The sequence below is a fragment of the Bombus terrestris genome, chromosome 2 (genome assembly GCF_910591885.1).
Source record: "Bombus terrestris chromosome 2, iyBomTerr1.2, whole genome shotgun sequence".
NCBI classification, from domain to species: Eukaryota; Metazoa; Arthropoda; class Insecta; order Hymenoptera; family Apidae; genus Bombus; species Bombus terrestris.
In genome coordinates this window covers 14,027,887-14,051,764 of record NC_063270.1, presented here as the reverse complement: position 1 = coordinate 14,051,764, position 23,878 = coordinate 14,027,887, and the positions used below count along the sequence as shown (strand labels likewise).

The 23,878-nt window shown below is 43.5% G+C and overlaps 1 protein-coding gene across 1 annotated transcript in view; it reads right to left on the bottom strand.

Moving 5' to 3' along the window:
* LOC100647925 (irregular chiasm C-roughest protein) overlaps nucleotides 1–23,878 on the bottom strand; it is a gene marked incomplete in the record, with an annotated part of 156,580 nt that overhangs the window by 28,893 nt on the left and 103,809 nt on the right. The window contains 1 exon segment of the mRNA XM_012319929.3: nucleotides 4,553–4,785. Coding sequence (XP_012175319.2) covers nucleotides 4,553–4,785 — 233 coding nt within the window.

The window sequence follows — 23,878 nt, the reverse complement described above, 5'->3', positions numbered from 1 at the left end:
TTTTATTATGAATGTTTAAGTTCAAGGACTATTCGACATGCGCCATTTATTCACGTACACAGCCTGCGGTTATAATTGCTGCGATTCATTTTACGAAGATTACATTTTATTAGGACTAGCCAGAGAATGAGTTTGTATCGTTTATAGAATATGAGATTGTATCGTATTTACACACGATATGGTTATACCAAGCCGATGATTTTGCAAGGCACCTACAATTATATCTTCCTAGATATCTACAAAACGACTGCTCCGACTAAATAACTCGAGTTGTTTCAGACTCGTTAGAAACCGGTTATTTTTAATTACATTCATGATTTTGATAAATCAGCCTCCTGTCGTATTTCTTTCCTCCTTTGTTTTGCTTTTTCGCGAATATCTTTGCCGTTACGAGACGTTACAACGTGGCCAAGTAAAAATAATTCACGAGACCGTTCGAGCGATAGCAGGCGAATCATTGGAGGATATCGGCGGTATTTCTGGCTCGTTGGTAATCGATACAGACGCTGTTAGTCGTAACAAACGTTATTTGTAATCGCGATTGTTCGACCACGAGGGAATAAATGCCACTTTTCGTTTCTCTCGTTCTCCTTCGCAATAGCTTTTCCCGCAATTTTTGATTATACGCGTAATTCATCGGATATACGCCATTCTAACGGTAACCGCGACAATTGTAGTCCTCGTTTCACCAAGTTCCGGCGCCATCGACGAGCAGACGGCTATGATGGCGTCGCAGTTCCGACGCGTTTCTCCGCGCTGCTTTAACAGAGAGGAAAATTTGAGATAATTTGTCCCGATGCACAACGAAAAGTATTTTATGCTTTTTTTTTTTAAAGGAAAAGAAAAATGAGCACGAGCAGACTGCATCAACGAGTCGGATTATCTTAGGGATCAATCCACCTGCGTTTGTGTACCACCGCGAAGCTTTCAGCGGTCGAACAATAGCCGGAATTTTTGCAGAGATTTTTCACGATTATTTTCTACGTTGCGCCGCGCCGTACCGCCGAGGACCGCGCGTCATTGATGAATTACAATGGATCGGAATGCATCACTCTGTCGTCGATTAAATTCCCTCGCTTTGCCTTTTATCCTTCCATCGTGATTTTTTCTGCTTTACTTTTCGCGTGTTGTTATCGGAGAAAGAGAATGGAATCGAGAGTTCGGATATGTAGAGGCTATTCCTTTTTTTTGTATAACGCAAACCAGAGAATAACTATCTTTCCACGTGTGTTACCGTATGTTGGGCAATGATATTTTTTTCACCTCGCGGCGCGAAGCCGATTTTGAAGGGGGGACGGTGAATAAAATCACTGTTTCCGGACCGACTGCAATGGATCATTCGCTGTACGACCCATCCTCCATGTTCCAACATGTTTTCCTTGTTTTTTCGACTAAACTAAATAACGTTCAATCGCGTGACACGCTACTATGAAAGAACAGAGCCGTCTGTATGGAAATTAATCACCGAATGATCTGTGATTTAAACTAGGTAAAGTATCTATTAGGAAATCCGTGCACAATAACTCTTTCTTATTGAAACGAATGAAAACAAGAAAATTATCTTTCCAGCTAACATTTCACGATTGGAAACGGTACTATTACCATACGCGAATAACACCTACTATATACATAGCCGTGTAACAGATCCACGAACCGCAAGTTCAATCGCTTTCTCAATTTACATGTTACCGGTATAATGACGTAACCGATCGGTACACCATGGGTTTCCGCCATTTAGCTTAAAAATTTCGGTATATCCTTTCGTTGGCAACGAGTTAATTTCGAAGGTGTGGAATAACACGACTCGTCGGACGAGGATCGCGCGTCGATAATATTTATGAAATTGGCGAAGCATCGATCGAATGACCAGACAAACGATTATAACACACAGCGGTCGGTGATAATTGAATCTCGTTCACGGGTCGGTTCGCAACGAGACACTCGCGTATCGCGTTGGGCACTTTGCATACTTCGATCCGAAAGAAATTTTCCGAAATCGGATAAATCGGTGGATTTTCAGATTCGGCGATGTTTCGGGCAAGGGGAAGGAGGGGGGTCGATGTTTGCCAGCACGTTTCGAGCATCGTTCGCATCACGAATCCCCATGTAACGACATTAATCAAGGGATTCGCGTAATTTTAATTAAAAACCGCGCCAGACCTGCGAACGACCATGAAACAAATTTAATTAATTTTTCACCGGTTGGCGCCGCGGCTCGATTCCCCGCGTCGACGACAATCCCGGCAACTCGTTATTTATCTAGGCCGAAAGGAGCAACGGCTTGAACGGTTCGACCGCCATCGAAAGCGGATTTCTGTATTAAAGTGACTACAATCGCGACCGAACGAACGGTGAATTAGCGGCGAGGCTGGCCCACCGCGAAATTGTTCGCGGTGTCGCGAATCGGCCAGCGCATTATCGCCGCATCATCGATATTCCTACCTTCCCACCCTCGACCCGATCTTTATTACGACAGGGGTTCAATAAGCTCGCGGATGAAAGCTTGACGAATTTTCGTTATAACTAACTTCCTATACGTGGTATTTTTATTATCAATATATTTATATTGTCTATCAAGATCTAAGTTATTGCCGCTTCGCATGCGGAACAATGTAAGACAAATATATGATAGATTGACTTCGATTGAAATATGCGGCTACTGAATAAATTCGAAAGCGTTCTATAAGTGATGTCTGTTTGAATTGTCTATTTCTCAGTGTTCTCTGACTTTTATCGCTACTGGCGTGTTGCTATTGGTGAATCTTTCTTTTCGCCAAGGCGCTGTCGTCTTCTTTATATGGTGATTCCGTCAAAGAGCGAGAAGTAACATTTCTGTTCTCAGTAATAACATTAATAACGCCTTAACTCGCTGAGATTTAAGCGACCATTACCGTACATATCTTTCTATCAGCTTGATATCCACGTTGTGTTAGAGTTATCGAAGATATAAGAAAAGAAAATAGGCTGAGATGAAGATTTTGGATTTCCAGGTTAATATTCTTCGATATCTAACGTTCGATTTTTAATCAACAAATAGGTCTCTAACGTCCAAAGTGTCTCCCGAAGGTTTCTCGCCTGCGTGCTCGATAATTCGATAATTCGATCGAAGCTGCCTCCGATGGCGCTAGCGTACGTGCACCGCTAGCTCGCCGAGGGATTAATGATACCATTATTCGAGCGTCATCGCGTCTAGGTGGAATCGAAAGGGTGTTCCTAGTGTGGCGCCGCGTCGCGCTTCGCCATTTCACCGTGCACACGTACCTACGAGCTCAAAAACACCGCCGTCAAAGTAAATAGACAAAGACGAGCGGATCGAAGCTGGGTGGTCGCTTTTTCCCCAGCGCTTTTTACCTCGTGCCGGTTTTTTCTCCTCCCACCGCGATGCACGCAGTCCCTCTGCAGCACCTTTAAAGATCTCTTTTGCGTTCCCCTTTCTCTTTTTCTTCTCTTTTTTCTCGCATGATCCAACCGTACGTAGTAGTTCGAGCCGCGAAGCAGATCCGAAGTCGGTCAAGCCGCCATATCGTCGAGTCACTCCTGCTTGCCGGTTTAAAAGCGTTTCGGTGCGCGGTCCCGTCATCGCCGCGAAACGAACGCCAACACATCCATCAAAAGGTATCGCGGTCTCTAGCTGGTTGTACCAACGTCGACAAAACCGAACAATCTCGCCTCGGGCTGCTTTCGTGAAGATTTTTCGACTCGTGGCACAGGCGCTCAGAGAGAAGGAGTCATTTACGATACGCTCCGTGGAAAGGACAAAGCCTTTGCCCCGGTAATTATGTGTCTGGCGTAATGCGATTTAACGCGTTATTGCGGCTCCTAGATTTATGCATTTTCATTGCCGAGCAGCTCTTTTCTCCGCTTTTAAATTAGTACCTACTCGTTTTATGAGCCGGGACCAACTGGCTCCCTGCTGTTCTTATAGAGCTTTTACTCGAAGTTTATGCGAATTTCTTCGCGCTTTGCACAGGATCTTACTCCAACAATGACACCACGATTGAGCATTAAGAAACCTTTCTTTCTTCGACGATTAATTTTCACGTGGTTATATATTCAAAAATATAAATGATACGATCAGTTCGATCAAATTCATGGAGATGCAGGATCGAAGAACGATCGATTTTTCTACTACAACGTGTCGGTACCTACAAATTGTCGACCGATGTAACAAAGAATCTGCTTCGAACGTTTCTATCTCGTTGAATGTCTCGTAAGGAGCAACAACTATCTTAAAACGAATCTTTACGACAGTCTCGTACAAATAACGCATCGATCTACGATACCTATAGAATATTTTTTCGCTATTGCCGTCTGATTGATGCAACAGAATCATTAACAGGGATTCTCTGATACTTTTAAACAGTGTATATACCCTTTGCTGTTCGCGAGATGCTCAACGAGATAGAAACGTTTGAACTCGTACCAGTTCCTCTTTTATCTCTCTCAGCAAACAGCTCACCTACGTCGGTGTTCGTAAATCCTCGTACAATCTTCCACTTCTTACCATCCGGTTCAATCGATATTCAAAGTAAAAGAGAAACGAGAGACTTACCTCCGCGGGCGGTTTGCCAGCCACGCTGACGCACTCGATCACCAATTCCCGGTCCTCGGTCGTGATAAGAAAGTCGCCCTGAAGGATCTTTGGTTTCTGAGGCGGAACCAGCACGCTCAGCTTGGCGAATCTCGAGCGTAATGCTGGCTGGCCGTCGTTCGTGGGTGAGGCCTGGCATTGGTATGTGCCATCGTCCTCCAGTTCCACCGGATAAATATGTAACGAGAAATCACCTGGAACACAAAAACAGACACGATCTTTTTCAGTTGCTGTACATTACCGTAGGGGTCTGTTTCATAAATTCTTTGGAAATGTGAAAATGTTAGAATACGTTACTAACTCTAGGATTGTTAGAATAGTGAAAGAATATCAAGTCGTCATTTCTCATGGAAATTTTATAGATTTTCTGCGATGAATTTTTAGAGATTTGGAGGAATTTTTCTAAAACATACGAGTAGAAGTTAACGAACATTTCTCTCGTTCTATTTTCTCACATTACATGTCATTTTGATTTCTTTGTTGCATATTTTCATATCATTACCGGTTTATCCAACGTTGAGAGAATTTTTGGGTAAAAGTATAAAGCAATTCAATGATTACAGTCTAGAAATTGTCGCACGCTACGCATCTCTTTTCACTATCTATACATTCTCTTTATCTGTATATTACAATCTCTTTCACTCGCTTCGGATAAACTACGCAGGCATTTTCGAAACGTATTCAGCGACTGCAATATTTCGGCTTCGCTATACGTCGCTTTTCATTCCGTAAATTCAAGCATACGCTTTTTCCTCAGATCCATAATACTTGAAACTCAATGAAAGCTACGCTAGAAATAACCATCTAAGCTGGTGCTCGCATTACGTCTCTACTTTGATGTATCTTTCGTTCATTCGCTTCGACTAAATCGTATCTCGTGCAAATATAGAATCCGAAACAACTCTATCTCCCGAAATCTAAATTTAAATCCAATTCAAAATCCAACTTCTTCGGTCCACAAGCTCCGATCGAGCTGTCTGACCAGCACGTTCGGGCCGATGAATTTTTAGCCGGGCCAGGTGTTAGGCCACCAGCGGAATTCCAAAAGTTCGGGGGTGGACCGCGTGCAAATTGAACCAGCCGGAGATTTTCACTTTATACGCGGCCGGTATCGCAACATCGGGTACTAGGAACGAGAAATGGTGGAGGAGAGCAGGACCAGGGTGAGATGAGGTGACGGGAATGGGGGTGTGCTCGGATAGAAAACCATTTACCCCCGTTGATTGAAACTAACGGTTTACGAGCGTCTGCTCGATCGTATCGTGTCGGCCCGTACGTAGGAAATTTCTCCGACTGACGGTTTTATTTTGAAATCTCCACATATACGTGTAAGCTGTCAGAAACAACGCGGCGGCTGTGCAGTGCGCGAATCGACGCGAATTAGAACGGCCCGTTGCCGGCCGCGTCAGCAAAATTCCAATTTTTCTCTCTTCCGCAACCTTTTGCCCTTCCTCCTCCTCCTACTTCGTCCCCTTTCCTTCTCCACTTTCGTCCTGGTTCCATCCACTCGTTGATTTCTTCCTTTCCCCATCATTGCCGTCCGACGGTCCAGGTTCTCGATCGTTGAATCACGAAGATACACCACGAGACCGCAAGTGTTCGAACTTTTCCACGAGAAAGTATCTCGGGCACCGATTATCGCCGCCAGCAACAACCGATCGCGATCAAGTAAATTCGTCTGGCGCGTGATTTATTTGCACCGAGCATCCCCCTCCTCCCCCTTCTCGTCTCATTCCTCTCTTGCCACTTCTATCAGCCACTATCCATCCATCCATCTATCCATCTAAACATCTATCATTCTGTCCCCCCCCTCCTCACCTTATCCCTATTGCCGTGCCACAGCCTCGTCTCATCTATCCACCCAATTCCCTCTCGCGTTTCTTTCATTCCATTCATGCAACTTTCACGAGCCGCTTCTCTTCGTGGCATGCACGACGAAGCAATTGTGCTTCAGCTCGAACGAACGAATGAAACCGAAACGAACGAATGAAGGGTACGTACAACCGGACGATCCCGATGGACGTGGATCCAGATGCGGAGATGGGGTTGACGTTCGGCAGGACAACGGGCTGCGGTGACGAGTGGGCCGCTACTAGTAAATGGAAAAATGGAATCGTCTCACTTGTACGCAGCGGCTGATCGTTCCAGCGATAAATCGCGCCCTTGCGGACCTAACTTTCGCTCTCGTTTTTCGGCTTTTCTCCATAGTCGTTCGTCTCTCGCTGATTTCAAGTGGTACGAGCTTCGTCGCGAGATTTTTTCAGGGATTTGTCTTTGTACTGTTCGATCGGTGCTTTCGTCTACTAAGATAGATCTACTAAGGTGATATCTAATAGCGATACTGTAACGAAGCAAGGGAAGGAATAAGGAGACAAGGGGAAAGAAAAAGAACGCGAAGGAAGCAGGAGAAGAAAGGATAGAAAAAGTGGGCATTTTTAGAACAGCGATCTACACAGTGACGAAAAGTTTCTTTCGCTGAACGAGTAACTATCTTCGCGGACTTGTAATCGGACATTTGAAATTTTAAATGACTTGTTTAGAATACAATCGTTATAAAGAAACAGAAGAATGGATGAAGATTATTTTGTACAAAAATAGAATTTTCTAACAGATAAATCCACGTTATAAGGTCAGATATCCGCAGAAAGGATAGTTGTGAAGTTTTCTCAGTCGCTATATCGCTTTAGTCATTCCTTTATTTCCTATCCTTTAACGCTATTTGTAAAATTATTAAAAACGCGATGAGATATCAAAGAAACAACACGGTTATATAAAACACGGTTTATTTTGTTCACACGTTTTTCTGCTTTAGTCAAACGTTAACATGAGTGATTTAGCCACGTCCCAGCGTATTCTCTTAAATAGAAGCCACGTGTATCGTATTCGCCTAACCACTTACGCCACGCTAATCCTGCAAACGGCATACCATTTGCGGGGCTATAGACCTGTTTTAACAGTGCATAAAGAGTTGTTTGAAAGTGGATCAACCGGGGCCGCAATGTTTCTCGCACGAAACGCAAATATTCATAGAGTTTGCATGGGCTTACTAGCCAACGAGGCAATAAACATCGCATCTGCGTTCCTTTCATGCGCGGCGCAGGGCTGAAAACACCACGAGATGCGTATTAGCGTGCCATTGGGAACGAAAAAGGATTTCAGCTGCGGAGTCTGACTGTTCCGCCGCAATATCACGGAAGATTGAACGGAAAACGTTTCGCGTTGACGATAAAGGCGCGCGTTATCGTATAGCAGAGTAGACGCCGCGAGGAACAGATAGAATTTTCATTCTCATTTGTTATTGCATTCTATTCGTTTATTTGTTTGTTCTGTGTACGCTATCGCGATCAAGCAATAGCATCGATCGAATGTACAATATCGTAAGTACAATATGCATTTCTTACGTATCCGTGTATCGTATCATCGTGTAGTATCAATGTAGATACTTGTTCGTAATCATCAAGGCGTTTACAGAAAACGAGATTAGGAAATTAATACAACTTTTAAGAATTGTTATTTAGGAGGCTCGATATTTATATGCAGGTTCTTCTTATTTATACATGTATATGTATATACATATTTTTCCTCCCGTTTATCTATATTAATTTATTACTCTATACAATTCCGACACTCGTGTTATTAATTCTTTTTCTACCTGTTCTTCCGTAAACTTTTTCAATGAGATTTAGATTAGGGGATTGCAAGGACCAACACGTATGATTATTAATTTACCATATTTTTCCTGCTATTGCGACAGATAGTCTTCGCAAACTTTCGCATCGTTAATTGTACGAGTGCAAAATCAAATAAGAAATACCAATGTAAAATATGGATGCAAAATAAATTAGAATGTGCGAATCGGTAACTAACTGGAGCGATGAACTCGCTGTGCATAGTTTCAGAAGAAACTAAAATCCTTCCCGTACATTTTCAATAGTATCTTCTATCTCGAAATACGCAGTTATGGTATGAAGCAAAGTTATAAATCGTTGCACTGTATCATCGAATGATAATATGAAAATATTAAACAAATAAATAGGAATCTATAAGCGCAGCAAGGTAGACGGGTTCTCCTAGCGAGAATTCGCCATGACGCTATCGTTTTGTGCGTTCTTTTGTATTTACACGGTGTCTCTGTCTAGCGGAACACAAAAATAACTCTTGGCCTTTCTAGCTCGCGAATGCAGCTCGAAGGGATTCCGTTGCATTATGAGGGACAATAATTAGCGCTCCTCTGGAGCTCATTTAGCCAACTTTTGGTAACTTCGGTGGAAGCAGCTCGGCGCGACGTCTCCTTGCAGCCCTGCTTTGGTAATTGCTTGTGCGCGCACGGAGGTGCTCGCGTTTCTCGCAAACGACGACGACGACACCGACGACGAGGGCCAATGACTCGAAGAACCAGCTGGAACTTCCCGACGAACATAACTTTCGCGTAAACAAAGCTGGCGGTCACTGGCACGATCGGAAGTCTCGCTAAAAGTCCGCGAGGAATTTCTCGAAACATGCAACGTCGTTCTCATTAACTAGAGAGAGTTGACGAAAGAAAGAAAAAGAAAGACAACCACGAGTATCGTTGCATGTTAATTTGCAGTGAAATTTTCAACTTTACTCGACAGTTATTTCTCCACCAATATTACACCACCTTTTTATTTTAATTTAATTGATATTTAAGAACTAAAGTGTACATGCATTTCAACTATGCGGAATTTATGAAAATACTTAAATGAATTTGTAAACACAGTAAAATAAAATAAATGTAACAAGTGTAGGAAAGTAAAATCTACCGATCGAATCCGATCCATGTAATGTTTCTAACAGCGGAATCGCATTTTTGCGTTATTGGAAACATAAATGCAACGAATCACCCAGGAATTGCAACGATGTCGCCATCGTTCGTCTGCGCTAGATCTTAAAGTCAGCGAATGGCTTGCAGCAGAAGCTGAACGTATTCACGAAAAGTACGGTATTCATATAGCTCGACATAGAACGGACAACAAGCAATTCAGGTCAGAAATCCTTGCTCTCTGAGATACAATTCCAGAAATTTCCGACCACGTGTTTGGACAAAGGTGGACAAAGCGAGGAAGGAAGGCGAGGATGAGGCAAAACGGATGAGCGGAAAGCGAGAGACGCAACCCTTTACGAGGAGAAGGCACTAGAAGAGCTTTAACGACTAACTGGATGCGGCGAAACAATGCATCACTAACAATTAGTTAGTGCGGGCGCAGTCGGCGATATTACAAACGGCCATAATTAATTTTAATTATACGGAACAGGTAACGAGCACTCCACTACAGACAACTATGATTAATTGCGTATAGTCAAGCTGGAAGGCATAGATCGTTGCCTGGATCCGTTGGAACGTTCCTACGTTGTACGTTTAGGTTAACCCACGCGTCTTAATAGTTCACTCGTCTTGCTGTCAACGATGTTTTCCAAGCTTATTCCTCAGTTTTATAGACGACATCCATTATCAGATAGAAGCTAGTATCACGGTTAAAGCGAAACGCGGCCAGTTAATCGATTGTCACGCTCATAAGCGACTTTAAATAGCAATTTTATACGAGGGACATTAAGCCCTCGTGAGCCTTTCAACGTTACGACATTTCGATGTAATTACGCTTCAATTACCATCGAGGTTTAGAGGAAATTGAGAAAATTAACCTGTTCGAGGAATTACAAAGCTTAGTCGGTTACAGGAAAGGAATCCATCCACGGTTGGCTTAGAATTACTCAATTGGTTCGAACTCTCTTGTTCAAGGAACCAATCGCGGACGATTCCCTCCCCTTCGATCTCAACGAGGAACGGTTTCAGCTCGAGATCGTTTAAAACGCGAAGACCGCTTTAAAAACGGACCGAAAAACGACCGGACACTATTCTCCTATCTCTTCGGGTCACGTTTCTTCCTTGAAAAGACTTTGAGCTTGGCTTGCACGAACCAAGAATTTCCAGCGAGATTCTTCCAAGTTCCGAGGTAGAAGATATAGGCCAAGGCCGCTTTTATCCGACAGGAAACGAAGGACGTGGACGCGGGGAGCCGCAATATCCGGAAATTTCGTATTCAAAATCGGACGATTTTTCCGGCCAGATTTCGATGGCGCCGGTCCAATAATCGGAGGACGAAAAATTTAAATAAACGTCGAAAATGGTCGGGTTTGCATAGCTCGCATTTTCTCCGAAATGGACAACGCGGATACGCGCGTGTATACATAGGTTATGTACATATATATACATATATATATATATATATATATATAGATTACTAATCCGTGCACCGTTTTATACATATAGGAAAACGAATAATCCAGATTTGCCACGGCGGTATGTCAATCAGCGTAGCTATTACCATCATTATTATTTCGGTTAATTGGATCGCAATTTTCCGTTACAATCGCATACACCAGGAATTATATGGTATTATCGTTTTGAATCTCGCCACACTGAGAGAAACCGCGACACAGTCGTGCCGCGGCCTCCGTCTGCCCATTTCTCGTCTTTTTTCTTTTTCTCCTGCTGCTTCTTTTTTTCCACCTTTTTTTCGCGCTTTTTTTGTCGTTTGGTATAATTACACCGTCAGCGGAATCACGTGCGTTCCATTAAAAAGAAATGGAACAAATGGAACCATTAAAAAGAAAAAAGGAAAAAAGTAACATACCCGCCTACGAATACTCGAGAAAATAACGAAAGAACCGATGGAAACGTTTCGATGATTTTTTCGTTACTCGATAATGAAACGTACACACGTCAGGAGCAGACAGGGTTACGATAGTGCTACACGACTACCATTAAAGGAAAACTGTAGCATAGCGTGTTTACTTAACGCCCCGTAAAGTGGCCCATTTCTTCGCGGCACCTTCCGCGATCGGCAATTAGCCGTTATGAAATGCTAATATTCTCGCGGCTATATCGCGATATCGTGTTACTCGAGGTGAACTAAGCGGTTGAGTCGATCGAACCGGCGCGATATCCATTAAACGGTGTCGACGTGTTCACTGCCAGAGGTATTAAGTCCTTGCCCTGATGTGCTAGGTTGCTTTTATCGTAGATGAAATCGTAGAGAAACGTCGAATCATCATCATCGTATGTGTGTGTGTATGTGTGACATCCGTTCTCTCGCCGATCGAGGCGATCCTGGCCGAATCACCGACATCACGATATGTAATCACGAATCTCTTGGCACAGACCCACTAATCCTTTAATCAGGAACGTAGCTCTGCTTCGCCTGGCATAATCATCGACCGTTTGGTGCCGCAACTGGGCAAACAACGTCTATACTAACGGCACGCCAGGGCTACGCATAGCATTTATTGCTACGGTAAATCAAACGGATCTCGATAATGCACAGTTGACCTTACCTATAAGGGGCAGGCTAGCGTCGTAAATTTCGAAACGGCCGTGATAATTTCTTAGCTCCGACCTATCGTCGAATCGATACCTTGATTTTCCTCGCTTCCTCCACACCGTTGGAAAAGAACCTACGACTCACGGCTTGCCGATTTGATATCGCGTGAAATGCTGGAACGAATCGGTGCCAAATGAGAAATCGATCACCGCTAATTTCCTCGGTTAACGATCGTATCGTGATTCGACCAACAGAAATTAAAAGGCAATCGTTTCTCCCACTGTTTAATCGGCTACGTTATTCAGGCGTCATCGAAAATTTTGAAGCTGGAGAGAAAATTTGCGACACTCTAGAACGAACGAGGTCCAGTGACTAGAGAGAAAGAAGCTTTTCTACCGAGAATAAATCAATTAGCCATTGATAACGCATCACGACAGGTGTATAGCCTGTTTCATTAGCCAGTTTACCGATTTACATCACCAAGATTTTTCTATACTCCTCTTTATACGCGGAACGAGAAACACATTCAAGTTTTTCTCGCGCGAGAGCCAAAGGCTCGTGCGAGTTGTTCGTGAACTTTAAATGGAATTTGAAATTAATGAATTATTAATCCGAATAAGTTTCACTCGAGTATAAGCGTTAAAAGTTTCGGAGATATAACCCTCATAATCTTCATTCTAAGTGGAAAGTGTACTCCCTGGTATAATGTGCGACTCTTCATATACACAGTTTCTTTATGCTCTGCCGCATTAACTCTCTACTGACAAAGTTGAGCTAATCTCGATCCTTATTCTTTTGCGTTGTATTCGTCGAAAGTACGTATTCGTTGGTGGTATTTCAGAGCGTGAGCCGGCACTTGGCATTACAATCGATTGGTCTCGCTTACTCTCGCTATTTCCACTGACTCTCCTTGTCATACAACGAGCGATAAGAAAACGGCACATTTGATCGGTGGCACGCAAGCGAGCAAACAACTGAGAAACACTGTATTTCGCAGCTCGTATCTATCGAACCAGCAACGGGGAAACGTGTAAGTATCCTTGTTAGTATGTTGCTACATCGTTTTCTGTTTTTTCTCAAATATTTACTTTCTGCGCTGTTCTAACTTTCTGCAGTTTCCTGTCCTGTTGCTTTACTACACTCGAAGGTTCCTTGTTCGACAACCCACAGTTACAATAGTACACACTTGACGTGAAAATTCGCGAGAATTCGAAAAGATGCTCACTGTTTTCTAAATTTCCTTTATGGAATTTATTTCAAGGAAAAATGCATGATTTATGGCGCGGTGATGTCGCGTACATTTTCATCGAATATTTTAGTAATATCGTATATGTGTTTTATAAATTTATAACGCATATTTGGTTTCAATTAAATCATACATCTGTACATCATAAATACACCTGCTTTTTCCATCCAAATATTGATTAACAACACTTTTCGAACAGAGAAAATAGTTATTGAAAAATGTAATTTACACTGTCAAGATAAAAATTGGATAGAAAACAAAGCTTTATTTTCAAATGCAAAGATATCAGTTTCAAACGTGTATCGAAATAGCGACCTGACTGCCGGTTTTTCACGCGCATGCCGAATTTCTCGTCCATTCGCAACCGTTAAAGTAAGTACAAACAATAGATCGTACGTTTTGTTGCGTTTCTACGAAACATTTTTCATACGGATCCTCTTGAAAACAATTCCGAAAGTATATTACACGGATTAATATATTTTGAATGAGGCGCGTAAATTTTTCATCAACTTCATTCAAAGTTTTTTATTTTATATACAGTACAAAATTCTCTGCTGTACGGAACGGTGCTCTACGAAATATTCATGTCGACATCGCGCTTCTGCGCGTTACAAGCGTTACTTGAAACGGTTTTTAAATAATGCATGCATTAGAATCAGCCAGGTATATTCCTTCTTAGCTTGGCGAGGCAAATGCGTCTGACAATGAACGATCCGTCTGCTTTTTCCGCTTCTGACTCACGGCCTAACCGTCGATCGCGTATTTTCTCATGTAACTTTCAATGCATGCATTATTTCTCTTATTCTGATCGATGTAAGCTTGCAAAAAGATGCAAAAACCGTCTCGGTTATTCTACTCGCTATTCTTTTGAACTTTCCATTACATTTTCTAAGACGTTCCATACGATGTACTTGAATTTCCCAACTATCAAAAATTCGAACGATTAAATTCGAATTTTTCCAAATTTCAAATTCAAGATACAGGAAAGAAAGATAGAATAGAACGATCATATTTTAAAATATTATAGGAGAAAAATGGGATTCGAATTAGGCTTTTACTAGTTATTTATTGATAGATGGCCAATGAATTCTATCTCTCATCGATTATTTTAAACTTCGATGGAGCTACATTTCCAGCTATATGCGGAAGTATATATATATATGTATATACGTCGTAATCCTCTATTCATTCGTGATCTATTTATCGCAATGAAATTTTGGTAAGTATAAAAGGAGAATTTCTGTTATATGAATGAAGAATTTTAGATTAATCGAACACCCATTGCATTCACTCCAGTATACGTGGATAATTTATTCATTGATGGATTCAAATAAATAGAGTTATGTTTTCCGAAAGTTTTAAAACACCTATTTTTATAAAAGCTCAAGTATTTCGTGTAAATTATATAACAAAATATATATGTAACGGATAAATGTGATCGTAGTACAAATGCATAAATTCTGATGAAGATATAAAAATAAGCCATAACATTCGACTTTGACATTGTCAATTCTATATCAAGAAGCAATTGAAATTTTACTCTTTTCAAATTTCTATTAATTTTTTAAATATCTTACAATTTATATCACCGAATTTCCAATACCTCGTGATAAAATATCTAATACCTATTATCTAAGAGACATTACATTATCTCAAAAGCTGTGACAAAAATCCTCCTGCATATCAAAGCAACGTTTCATGCATGAAAAGCGAGTACATACGGCCAGGCAATAATTCGACAAGGAAATTAGTAACAGTTAGGCCTACAAACGGCATTTAAGCAAACGAGTGACCACTGTGCCGGACGAGCCAGTCGTGACATTCATCGCGTCTGTAAATTTCAGGAAAGCACGGTCGGCATAGGTCTCTGTACTTGGAACGCAACTAGGTGTATGCGCGAGCACATCACCAGGAGTACGGGTTAGTGGCTGGTCGACGACATGAAAACACTGGCCCCGCCTGCTCGACACAATCCTACTACCATCGTTGATCATCGAACCCTGAAAATCGAGAATTGGAAACGGTGCAGCAGGAGCCAGCGATTAGAGGTTTCCCTCGGCTTTGCTCCATTTCTTCCGGTAACTTCTCAGCGTAAATGTTAGATAAAGACATCCGGTCCTCCTTCGAGGTTAAACGTTCCCCCGGAACGTCGATCCACGGAGATGGTTTTTTAATCCCGTGCAAGAATGCCGAGGGGATAACTTACTCGAAGGTAATGGAAATTCAGATAGTGCTGCATCGGATTTCGAGACGTTTAATGGAACATCCATAGATCGCTTTGTGCAACTCGTGATCACTCGTGGGATCACGAGAAGATAACGAGGAATTTTCATCAGAAATCTTGCTTTAAGAATAGGAAAATCATCAAACCTTGTGACAGTCACTGTGAGACAGAAAGTTTATATAGAGCCAAATTTTGGGATAACAATTTCGACGATTAATTTCTTTTATTTCCTTTCGATTAATTACAGTCGATTGTTATGGAGAATTATAGGCAATTTAAGTTGACGCGAAATAGATTAATTTATACGATGAAACCTATTATGTAATTCTAATGATTATGTCTGATGGTTAGTCTATGGGTTTTTCTGTACTGTCTGTAAGCTGAGTGATTAACGATAAGGGGTTTGAATGATTCGTTAAACGTGCGGTATATCGGTTGCTGAATTTCGAAATTTCTTCTTTCACCGTGGACATCTTTAAGTCAATTCTTTTATTGGTAACGTATTTCAGATTGGAATTTTCGAAGGATTTCGATATTACGATGCCTGACTGTGTCCATAACAGAAGAGCGATAAACTTTTTCCTCTCAGCGTAAATGAAGTAATATTTAGAATGTTTCTATTAGAGCGAGGCTTACGGAGAACATGACGAGTTTTGGCAAGTGGCTCTAACGAGGATATGGAAGCAGAGGAGCAGAGAGGGAAACTGATACTGAGAAAACTGTGCGTATTACTAATCCATGCCTTCCAGCTCAGTCACGTTCATGATGCTTCGTTTGAACATAAAGCTGCATAAATTTTCAATGTTTCATAATCCGTGTTTTCGTATTGCGTATTACATACTTTTATTCCAATTAGCTCACTATCACTAAACAGAGATTCAGGTATCATATTTACGGGATTTGTTAATAAACTTTTGAACAGTTTCATTCTCAATTTTAAATCATGAATTGAAAGATAAATTAGATAATTGATTCGTGCTATTGTACAGAAATGAACAATTCGTAGCTCGTATACAAAATACGAAGACCAACGTCGAGAGGTTAAATTACCTTTCCATCGATATCTCTTAAAACCATTCGTTTTTCCAGCAACCACAATTTGCTCGTATTTAAATGCCACCGTAACGAATTCTTCGCCAGACGAACAATTCATAGAATGTTCGATCGCGAATGTGACACGTGTTGGCTGCCGGCAATTATACCAGCCGCTTGTAGCAGATACCTATCGGGTGTCCAAATATTGTTGCCACCAGCAAACACGTGCCATATTCGGGAGCGTGCGATATTAATCAGATATCGCACGGACGCGCGCTACGCTACTGGAATATTGCCGACCGCGGTGTATCTAATAACGGATGCCTTCTGAAGATCAGGCTTCGTCGTTGTTGGACATTGTCCACAGATTTATGGCGGACGTGATAACGGATAATTAGAGCAGTCGTAGGTCGCAACGATACCGATCTGTTACGGTTATCGCTACTGATTTAGGTGCCAGAATTCATACGGACTTATACACCAGCCCCGGTATATAAAAATGCACCATCGTCGCTGCAGGCCGAATGACTTTCAGACATTAGCATATGCATAGGGAGACGCTAGATTTCAGCGATATCTCGCGGTTGAAACGGCCGTGAAATCAAGAGGAACTTTAGTGGCGTCAATATGAAGAGAGCATGATAACCGTGCGACATCCGGTCCCGCTTTATCACGGCAAATCTGCGATTACGGAACCGCGCAACCTATTATTCGCGGAACCAATTGTTACCGGTCGCAATTTCTTGTTTTTCGGCTCCGTACTTCCTCACACTGGCATTTTTCCAGGAGAGATAGCACGATTAATCGGGCCGCGTTCGCACGGTACTCCTCTCCCGCCTCTTCATCGTTCCGTTGAAATCTCGAAAACGAGACAGTCTTATCCGCTGCTGTTTTCCTCTCTTACGTTTCATTGCCGGCACTGCTCATAAAATTGCGTTGAAACGCTTAAATGGAGCTTTTGTTTCGCCCGCCACGCTCTACCCCTCGGCCACCCCACCGACGAAGCAGCGAAATTTTTTTCGGTCTGGCTACCGCAAGTTTTAAAACCGAGTTTACTGTGAAATCGTGGTATAAAATATTCTCCAGCGTGGCGTCGGATTTTCCAAGAATAAACAACATTGGTAGGTGTTACGAGCAATTGGATATGTATCGGCCAAGTCGTTAACGAATATGGAGGATCGAGGTAGAGAGAGAGAGAGAGAAAAAGAAATGCGAAGCGATTCGAGGAAGGTGCTGCTCGGTGGTGATTCAATGAAAGGTTGAGGGTTCTTTTAACGCGGGCTGCGTGAAATGCAATGTACATGTTGAAGACAATTTTTAAATATTAGTATAAAAACGAAGTATCTTTATACGTATTACTTCGACCGTGTTAAAAGAGATGATATTCTTTTACACCGAATATTCGCCATTTCACGAAAGCTTGTTTTCCTCGAAAAATCAATAATGGAGATTAGTAGTAGTAATTGGGTTTATTTGATTCCTTGCAGTTTTAAAATGGGAAGTTTACATTTGTTACTCGAGCAAGTGTGTGTATGGGGAGAAAGGAGATCTAATTCCAAGAGTTTAATTCTGTTTCTTCCTTTCCTTCGAATTATCCTTCCTTAATTCTCCTTTTTTTTCCAGCACTAAACGCATCCATTCCGCTACTTTTCCCTCTCTCTTTAGTATTTCTGTTACTGTTAACTTCCTTTCGGCTCTTTACATTCAGGCAACATATGTTCTAGTGACTTTGTTGCCCATTCACGTAGTTTGCAGATTGTAATCTTCTTCCAATACGAGTTCCCTTTTCTTCGATCCCGCATCTGAACCTAGCAATCATGTTTTGATCCGTGCCTTTGTGATATTGGGAGTTACTATTCCGAATTGCTCAAACAATTTACGCCATTTTCCACTAAATCAACTGAACAAAAATTGGTTAACCTTGCGGTCGATAAAAACAGTTCTCGATTAACTGCCTGTTTCTTAACAGAGTTGATTCTATCAAGCGATCGTCGTTATGCTTGTGACACGCTGTGATCACAGTAACGCGCGATCGAAAGATCATTTGAACAAATAGAAGGTTTCAGAACAAAGAAGTTCATTTGTTATTCACACGAAGCGTAGATTTCACGGTGCTATAAAAGGAGATCGAGCACGGTTGGATAAATGGCCGAGGATTTGCATCGGGTCACATTGTCTCACCTGCTTCGTATTTTTCTTTCCATTGTAATAGTTCACGGCCACTATGGCACTTTTTACGGTATTTGTTCCGTAGCTTTCCATGCCGTTTTTCTCGTTCGCCACATAGCAGCAACAGAAGGACAAAGAACAGGAAAAGGAGGTGGAGAAAAGGGAGATGGCAATTTAAAAGGGCAAGACACGGTGCAGATGTGGTACCTGTCGAGAGAGCCGCTGGCAATGAGAGAGACGCTCGGTGAAAACCGGTAAGACCGATTAATCGAGTCGGTTGCAGCAGCAGAAGCGGGCGGAGCCGGTCGTGCAGGTTGCTCGACCCGCAACCACCGCTCCTACCGAGCTTGCTGACGATGTTGCTGCCGTTTTCTGCTGCCGTTCGCGCAGCCCTGCCACCGTCTAAGCTACGCGGACGCGGGTAATTGATACTCCAATCGACCGGTTGGCCAACCGATCGAAAAATCCTTGGATTACCTTGGTAAGGCTATAGAGCTGCGGCAATTAATATACACGTCAGTTAGAGAATTTATGTCGGTGTGGGATCGCGTTCGTAGATTGCCTCGTTCCGATCACAAATTTCTCTGTTACCCGGCAAATGTAAAGATACCGGTGTTAATTAATCGTATTTATTGGGTCCCGAACGATAACGAGCCGGATGAATAAGAGCGCGCTCGAAACCATCAGTCCTGGCATAGCGTTCCACCAGGTATTAACGAGCAATAACTCGCTTATTTATAGAAAATCACCGTTTCAAGGGCTCTTATTTTATGCTGCTGTGTCCGACGATCTGTTCTCTTTGCGGATTTAGCTTAATAAATAAACAACCACTGCGACGTTAAGTGGCCGTAGAAAATTACGCTCCTTTCATAGTCTTACGGTGGAAACAGCTGGCGAAAGGGATGATGATATTCTGGTTCGTGTAACGTTTCGTTCTTCGTACACGAACGACGGCTTTCCTCGATGATTTCTCGTCAATCTCCGCGGAAACCGACGAAGCCGGTCGTGCCGGTTTCGCATCCTGTTACGGGACTGCCGCACTGCCACTGTGGTGCAATCCATTTCTACGCGAGGCCAGACGCGAACTCCATCGTCCTCTTCTCGAGTTCGTAAACGAGAGCACGAACGAACTACGACGAGTGATCACGAAATCGAGGCATGTTTCAGAGATAAAAACTATCTGGTCTGATTAATGGGCAAATAAGACACGGTAGAAGAAAGAAGAAAAAGTTGCTAGAAATTTAATCGCCTATAGATATAAGCCAATGGGAGGTACTGGCAATGATTGCAACCTTCTTCTCGATATGATCACGATAATGCCTCGTTTGCCGAACGAGTTGTCCGCGGATGTATCCTGTAGGAGATATATATTGATCTTAGCTACGGATCCTCTCCGCGATCGACCCTGTCCTCTTCTAATCCCCGCTTAGAGACACATCGAAGGACATCCGGTGGGGCAACCGGTTGCAGCTTGACGCGGCTGCCAAACGATTAGCGTTACCCTCATCCTCGTAACACGGCCATTTCCAACATTCCACGATCTCCCCTATCGATCTCCAGCGGGCTGCATTAGCCGGGTGCAGCGTATACGCGACAAATGTTTCGGAACTAATTTAAAGTTATCCGCGGATTCCGCGTGGCCCGGCCAATACACGTAGCGTACCTATTTCTTTCGAAGATTTTGCAGAGGATGCAAGGTGCAACGGATATGTGCGTCTCGGTCGATTAAAAATAGAGACACGTACATGACACCGGCTGCGATCGACCGGATGAATCAGAAACTGCGCCACCAATCATCCAGCCAGAACTCTCGCGACCACGTCGATGCATCGATATGCTCCGCGACACAGTCGACAGCTCGTTCAACTTCGCCGGCAAGTTACTTCGTCGCCTTCGCGTGTCTCCGTTATCGTTTTGCTTCGCTTTGCTCAGCCGTAGCACTGCAGCTGTTTACTAATCTGCACGGGACCGCGCAAATTGAGAGTAACTCGAGCGTAAGGAAGGTTCGAACTCCATTGTTCGCGAACTCGTGTCGTGGGCACAATCTAGGAGGGACCGGTAGTAGTGCGGTCCCGGAACCGGAACTGCTGAGTTCCGCCACCCTCTCGAACCGATGTTTGCATCTTTAAGCGCGCTTGATTGCGATTACTTGGTCGGAACTCGCGACCGAGCCAGCGAAATCGACGAGCCGCAGCAATCGTGCTCTGTGCTTTCGACTTTCCGATATCGACTTTTGGAAGCGTCGCCGCTTGTATCGACAGTTTTCCAAGCTTCGATACTCTGCGCTCGAGGATTTGTTTACCGCAGGCAAATCGCAAGCACGCCGAGACGCGGAGAAAATATTTGTTCCCGTGTTTCGAGTCTGATGGGAAGTTACGAGTTGTGTAGTACCGAAGACATTTTGGTCACTGTGCCGTACTATTTGCCGAAGAATGGAGGAACCGACGTTTAAAGGAACTTATTTAACCGAAATTCTCTGTACACAAACCGAGAGATACCTTGGTTCTGTTCTAGACGGAAAATACACTGTCTTTAGGGAAGAAAATCAAGACTCCCGTTAACTGGAAGAAACAAACAGGACGCGTCACAATTTACGGTCGATTCGACGCCACGGTGTCCCTATCGGGAATTCGTAAAACCGAAACCCGACGATTCTTCCTCCGTTGCAACGAAACGCTTCTAAATTAATTAATCCCGGTGGAATTAAGAGGAGTTAAACGGCGGGAACTTTGCCGGGACAGACTCTTATCAACTTTGCAGCCACGGTACTGGGATGTTACCTTTCCAACAACAGAACTCGACCAAGTTAAAGACCGCTGTCGATCGTCGGACAAACAACGGGAACCAATATGGATGGTGTTGTGTGCGTTCTACGTTTACCGTGCAAATGGTCACTGTGAGGGTTGCAATAATGTTATGGAAACTGAGAGTAACACGTCGTTGCCCTTGTTACCAACGAAACTCGCTAAAGGAGAAAAGTATAGGGTGTCCCAGCTGACCTTATCGGCTAAAGTGCTTTCGCTCCGGGTACAGCTATTGAGCTATTGAGTGGATATCTTCTTTCTTCCATGAACGTAGGAGTGTCCGATGGAATTTTTAAGACAAGTTGAATGGCCGATGATTCTAGGTGCTTCTCAGGTGAACGCAGACCGCTTGTATTTTTATATAGGTATATCTAATAAGAAACTTGCAGGGTAAGGCTTCCCATAACAAGATCTACGTTTTCCTTATAACTCTACAGAATTAGGAAACTAACAGTACGACGTACTCGTGAGTCGCTGTCTTTGTTGAAAATAGAAATCGCGCGAAATAAGACGGCGCGGTGACCCCGATATCGGAGCTTAATGGCAACGAAAATGTTCGGCGTGCAACGGGGCCACGCACGCAACTTCCGCGAACCAAAGGTTCGTCTGGAAACTCGAAAAGTAAAGGGAATAGCTCGGATAATAGAGTTAGCTGGTACACCTTGTATATCAGGTGCCGTTGGCTTAAATTGCCTCTCGCCTGCCACGAATCTTATCGTTTCGAGCCGGCGTGATTGTTACGAGAGCACACGGCGGCGGCTGCATGGCGTGCCGTTGATACGTCGCGCCGCTCCACGCTGCTGGCTTTCGCTCGCGTTTAGCGTATATACGTATATACGGTGAGTTGTACGCGAGCACTGCTTACATAATATCGATACAGAGAGAGAGGGAAAATGCGCATAGAGTGTGTATCGTAGAATCGGTTGTTGGACTAATCCTTGCCGCGCGAAATGGGTAGCAGCGTGTAAATAGAAGGTAAAGGAGAGCGTATGGCGTAACCGGTATCGGAGAGAGGGAAAAAGGGCCAAAGCTCTGGCCGATACGCGTGTACCGTACGGCAAGCGATGTTTTATCGTGGCGGAACGTGGAAATTTTTCACTGGATAAACCTCGAAACGTTGCAGCTTTTTGTAGCCTCGCTTTTTGCGGCATTAGATACGGACGAGAGGAGGGAAAAAGCGTCGCGTGAATTTAGCTGTCGAGCCGAGACGAACACGAAAACGCGACAGAACGACGCGTGCGCGCGTTCGCTCGTTAAATCGCGACCGAGCATCCACGATAGTTGCCCGTGTATTATGATATTACGGTATCGGTAGGATGGCCGCGCAATGACACACATTCGCTGCCGCACGTCGGTCACGGAGAAATTGCTAAATCTGTCGGCCAGCACGAGCGACGCCGCGCAAAATAGCCTGCGGCTACGAATCGATTAGATTGGCCGTTCCGCGTTCTGCCAAAGGAATTCTTTGCGGCCGCGCACGGTGGTTAATTGGCAGGTAATCGAATAAACGGTCGGTCCATCCTTGCTGGATGAGCGTAACCGGCCAATTTCCAATTGCCTGATACGGCCTGAAAAAGATCCCTCGGGGGCCTTTCAATTTTACCGATTCAGCGATCTCGAACGAACCAAAGAAAACTTTCGCCGGTGAATCGTCGTTAATTCCAACCCTGACCGATACCACCCTTCAACGTACCCGCCTCGTTGATGGCTGACTGCGTTCGTTCGAGAGCAACGCTCGCTCCGGGCCACGATGCGATGCTACGAACGCTCGAACGCGGACGAGCAAATGTTACGTCAGCGGAGCACACATTTTTCGGAACTCGTTAAAAAGGCAATTTAACTTGCCGCTTGCGGCCCATTAATACCACCGCGTTATCGACTCTCTCCGCGACTTTCCCGTTTCGAACTTTGCCCTCGCGAGTATACTATTATTCCAAATAATGTTCGAAGGGAATCCATTTGAATTTTTCTCTCCACACTTCGTCCAGGTCTTGTATTCTATGATCCTCTACCACCCAATCTTGCTTCTTCTTTTGAAATATACGTATAGATACATTTTTTTTTCATTTATTTCACCGTTCGATTCACTCGTGTATACATCGAAATACAATCGAGTTAAAACGTTACGCGAAGAGTCATGAACGAACCAAGATGGGCGAACGTACGATTCCATTCTGTGTGAAACGTCAGGTCGTTCGTCGTCCGTCCCGTATGAATTTCGCACGACGATTCGCCCTCCCGAACCGACCCGTGCACACGCTCTACATAAAATATTTCGTCTCATCGTGCAACTTTTCCTCTTCTTCTCACCCCTTTCGTTCTACCTTTCTTTCCTACTCACTCAGTCGCTTATATTTTTTTCGTTCTTCCTTCTTTTTCGCAATTCCACGACGCTACGGGAAAAAGGCAAAAAGAACAGCTAAAAAAAAAAGAAAAAAAAAAGGAAAAAATCAATAGGCCGCAGGAAAT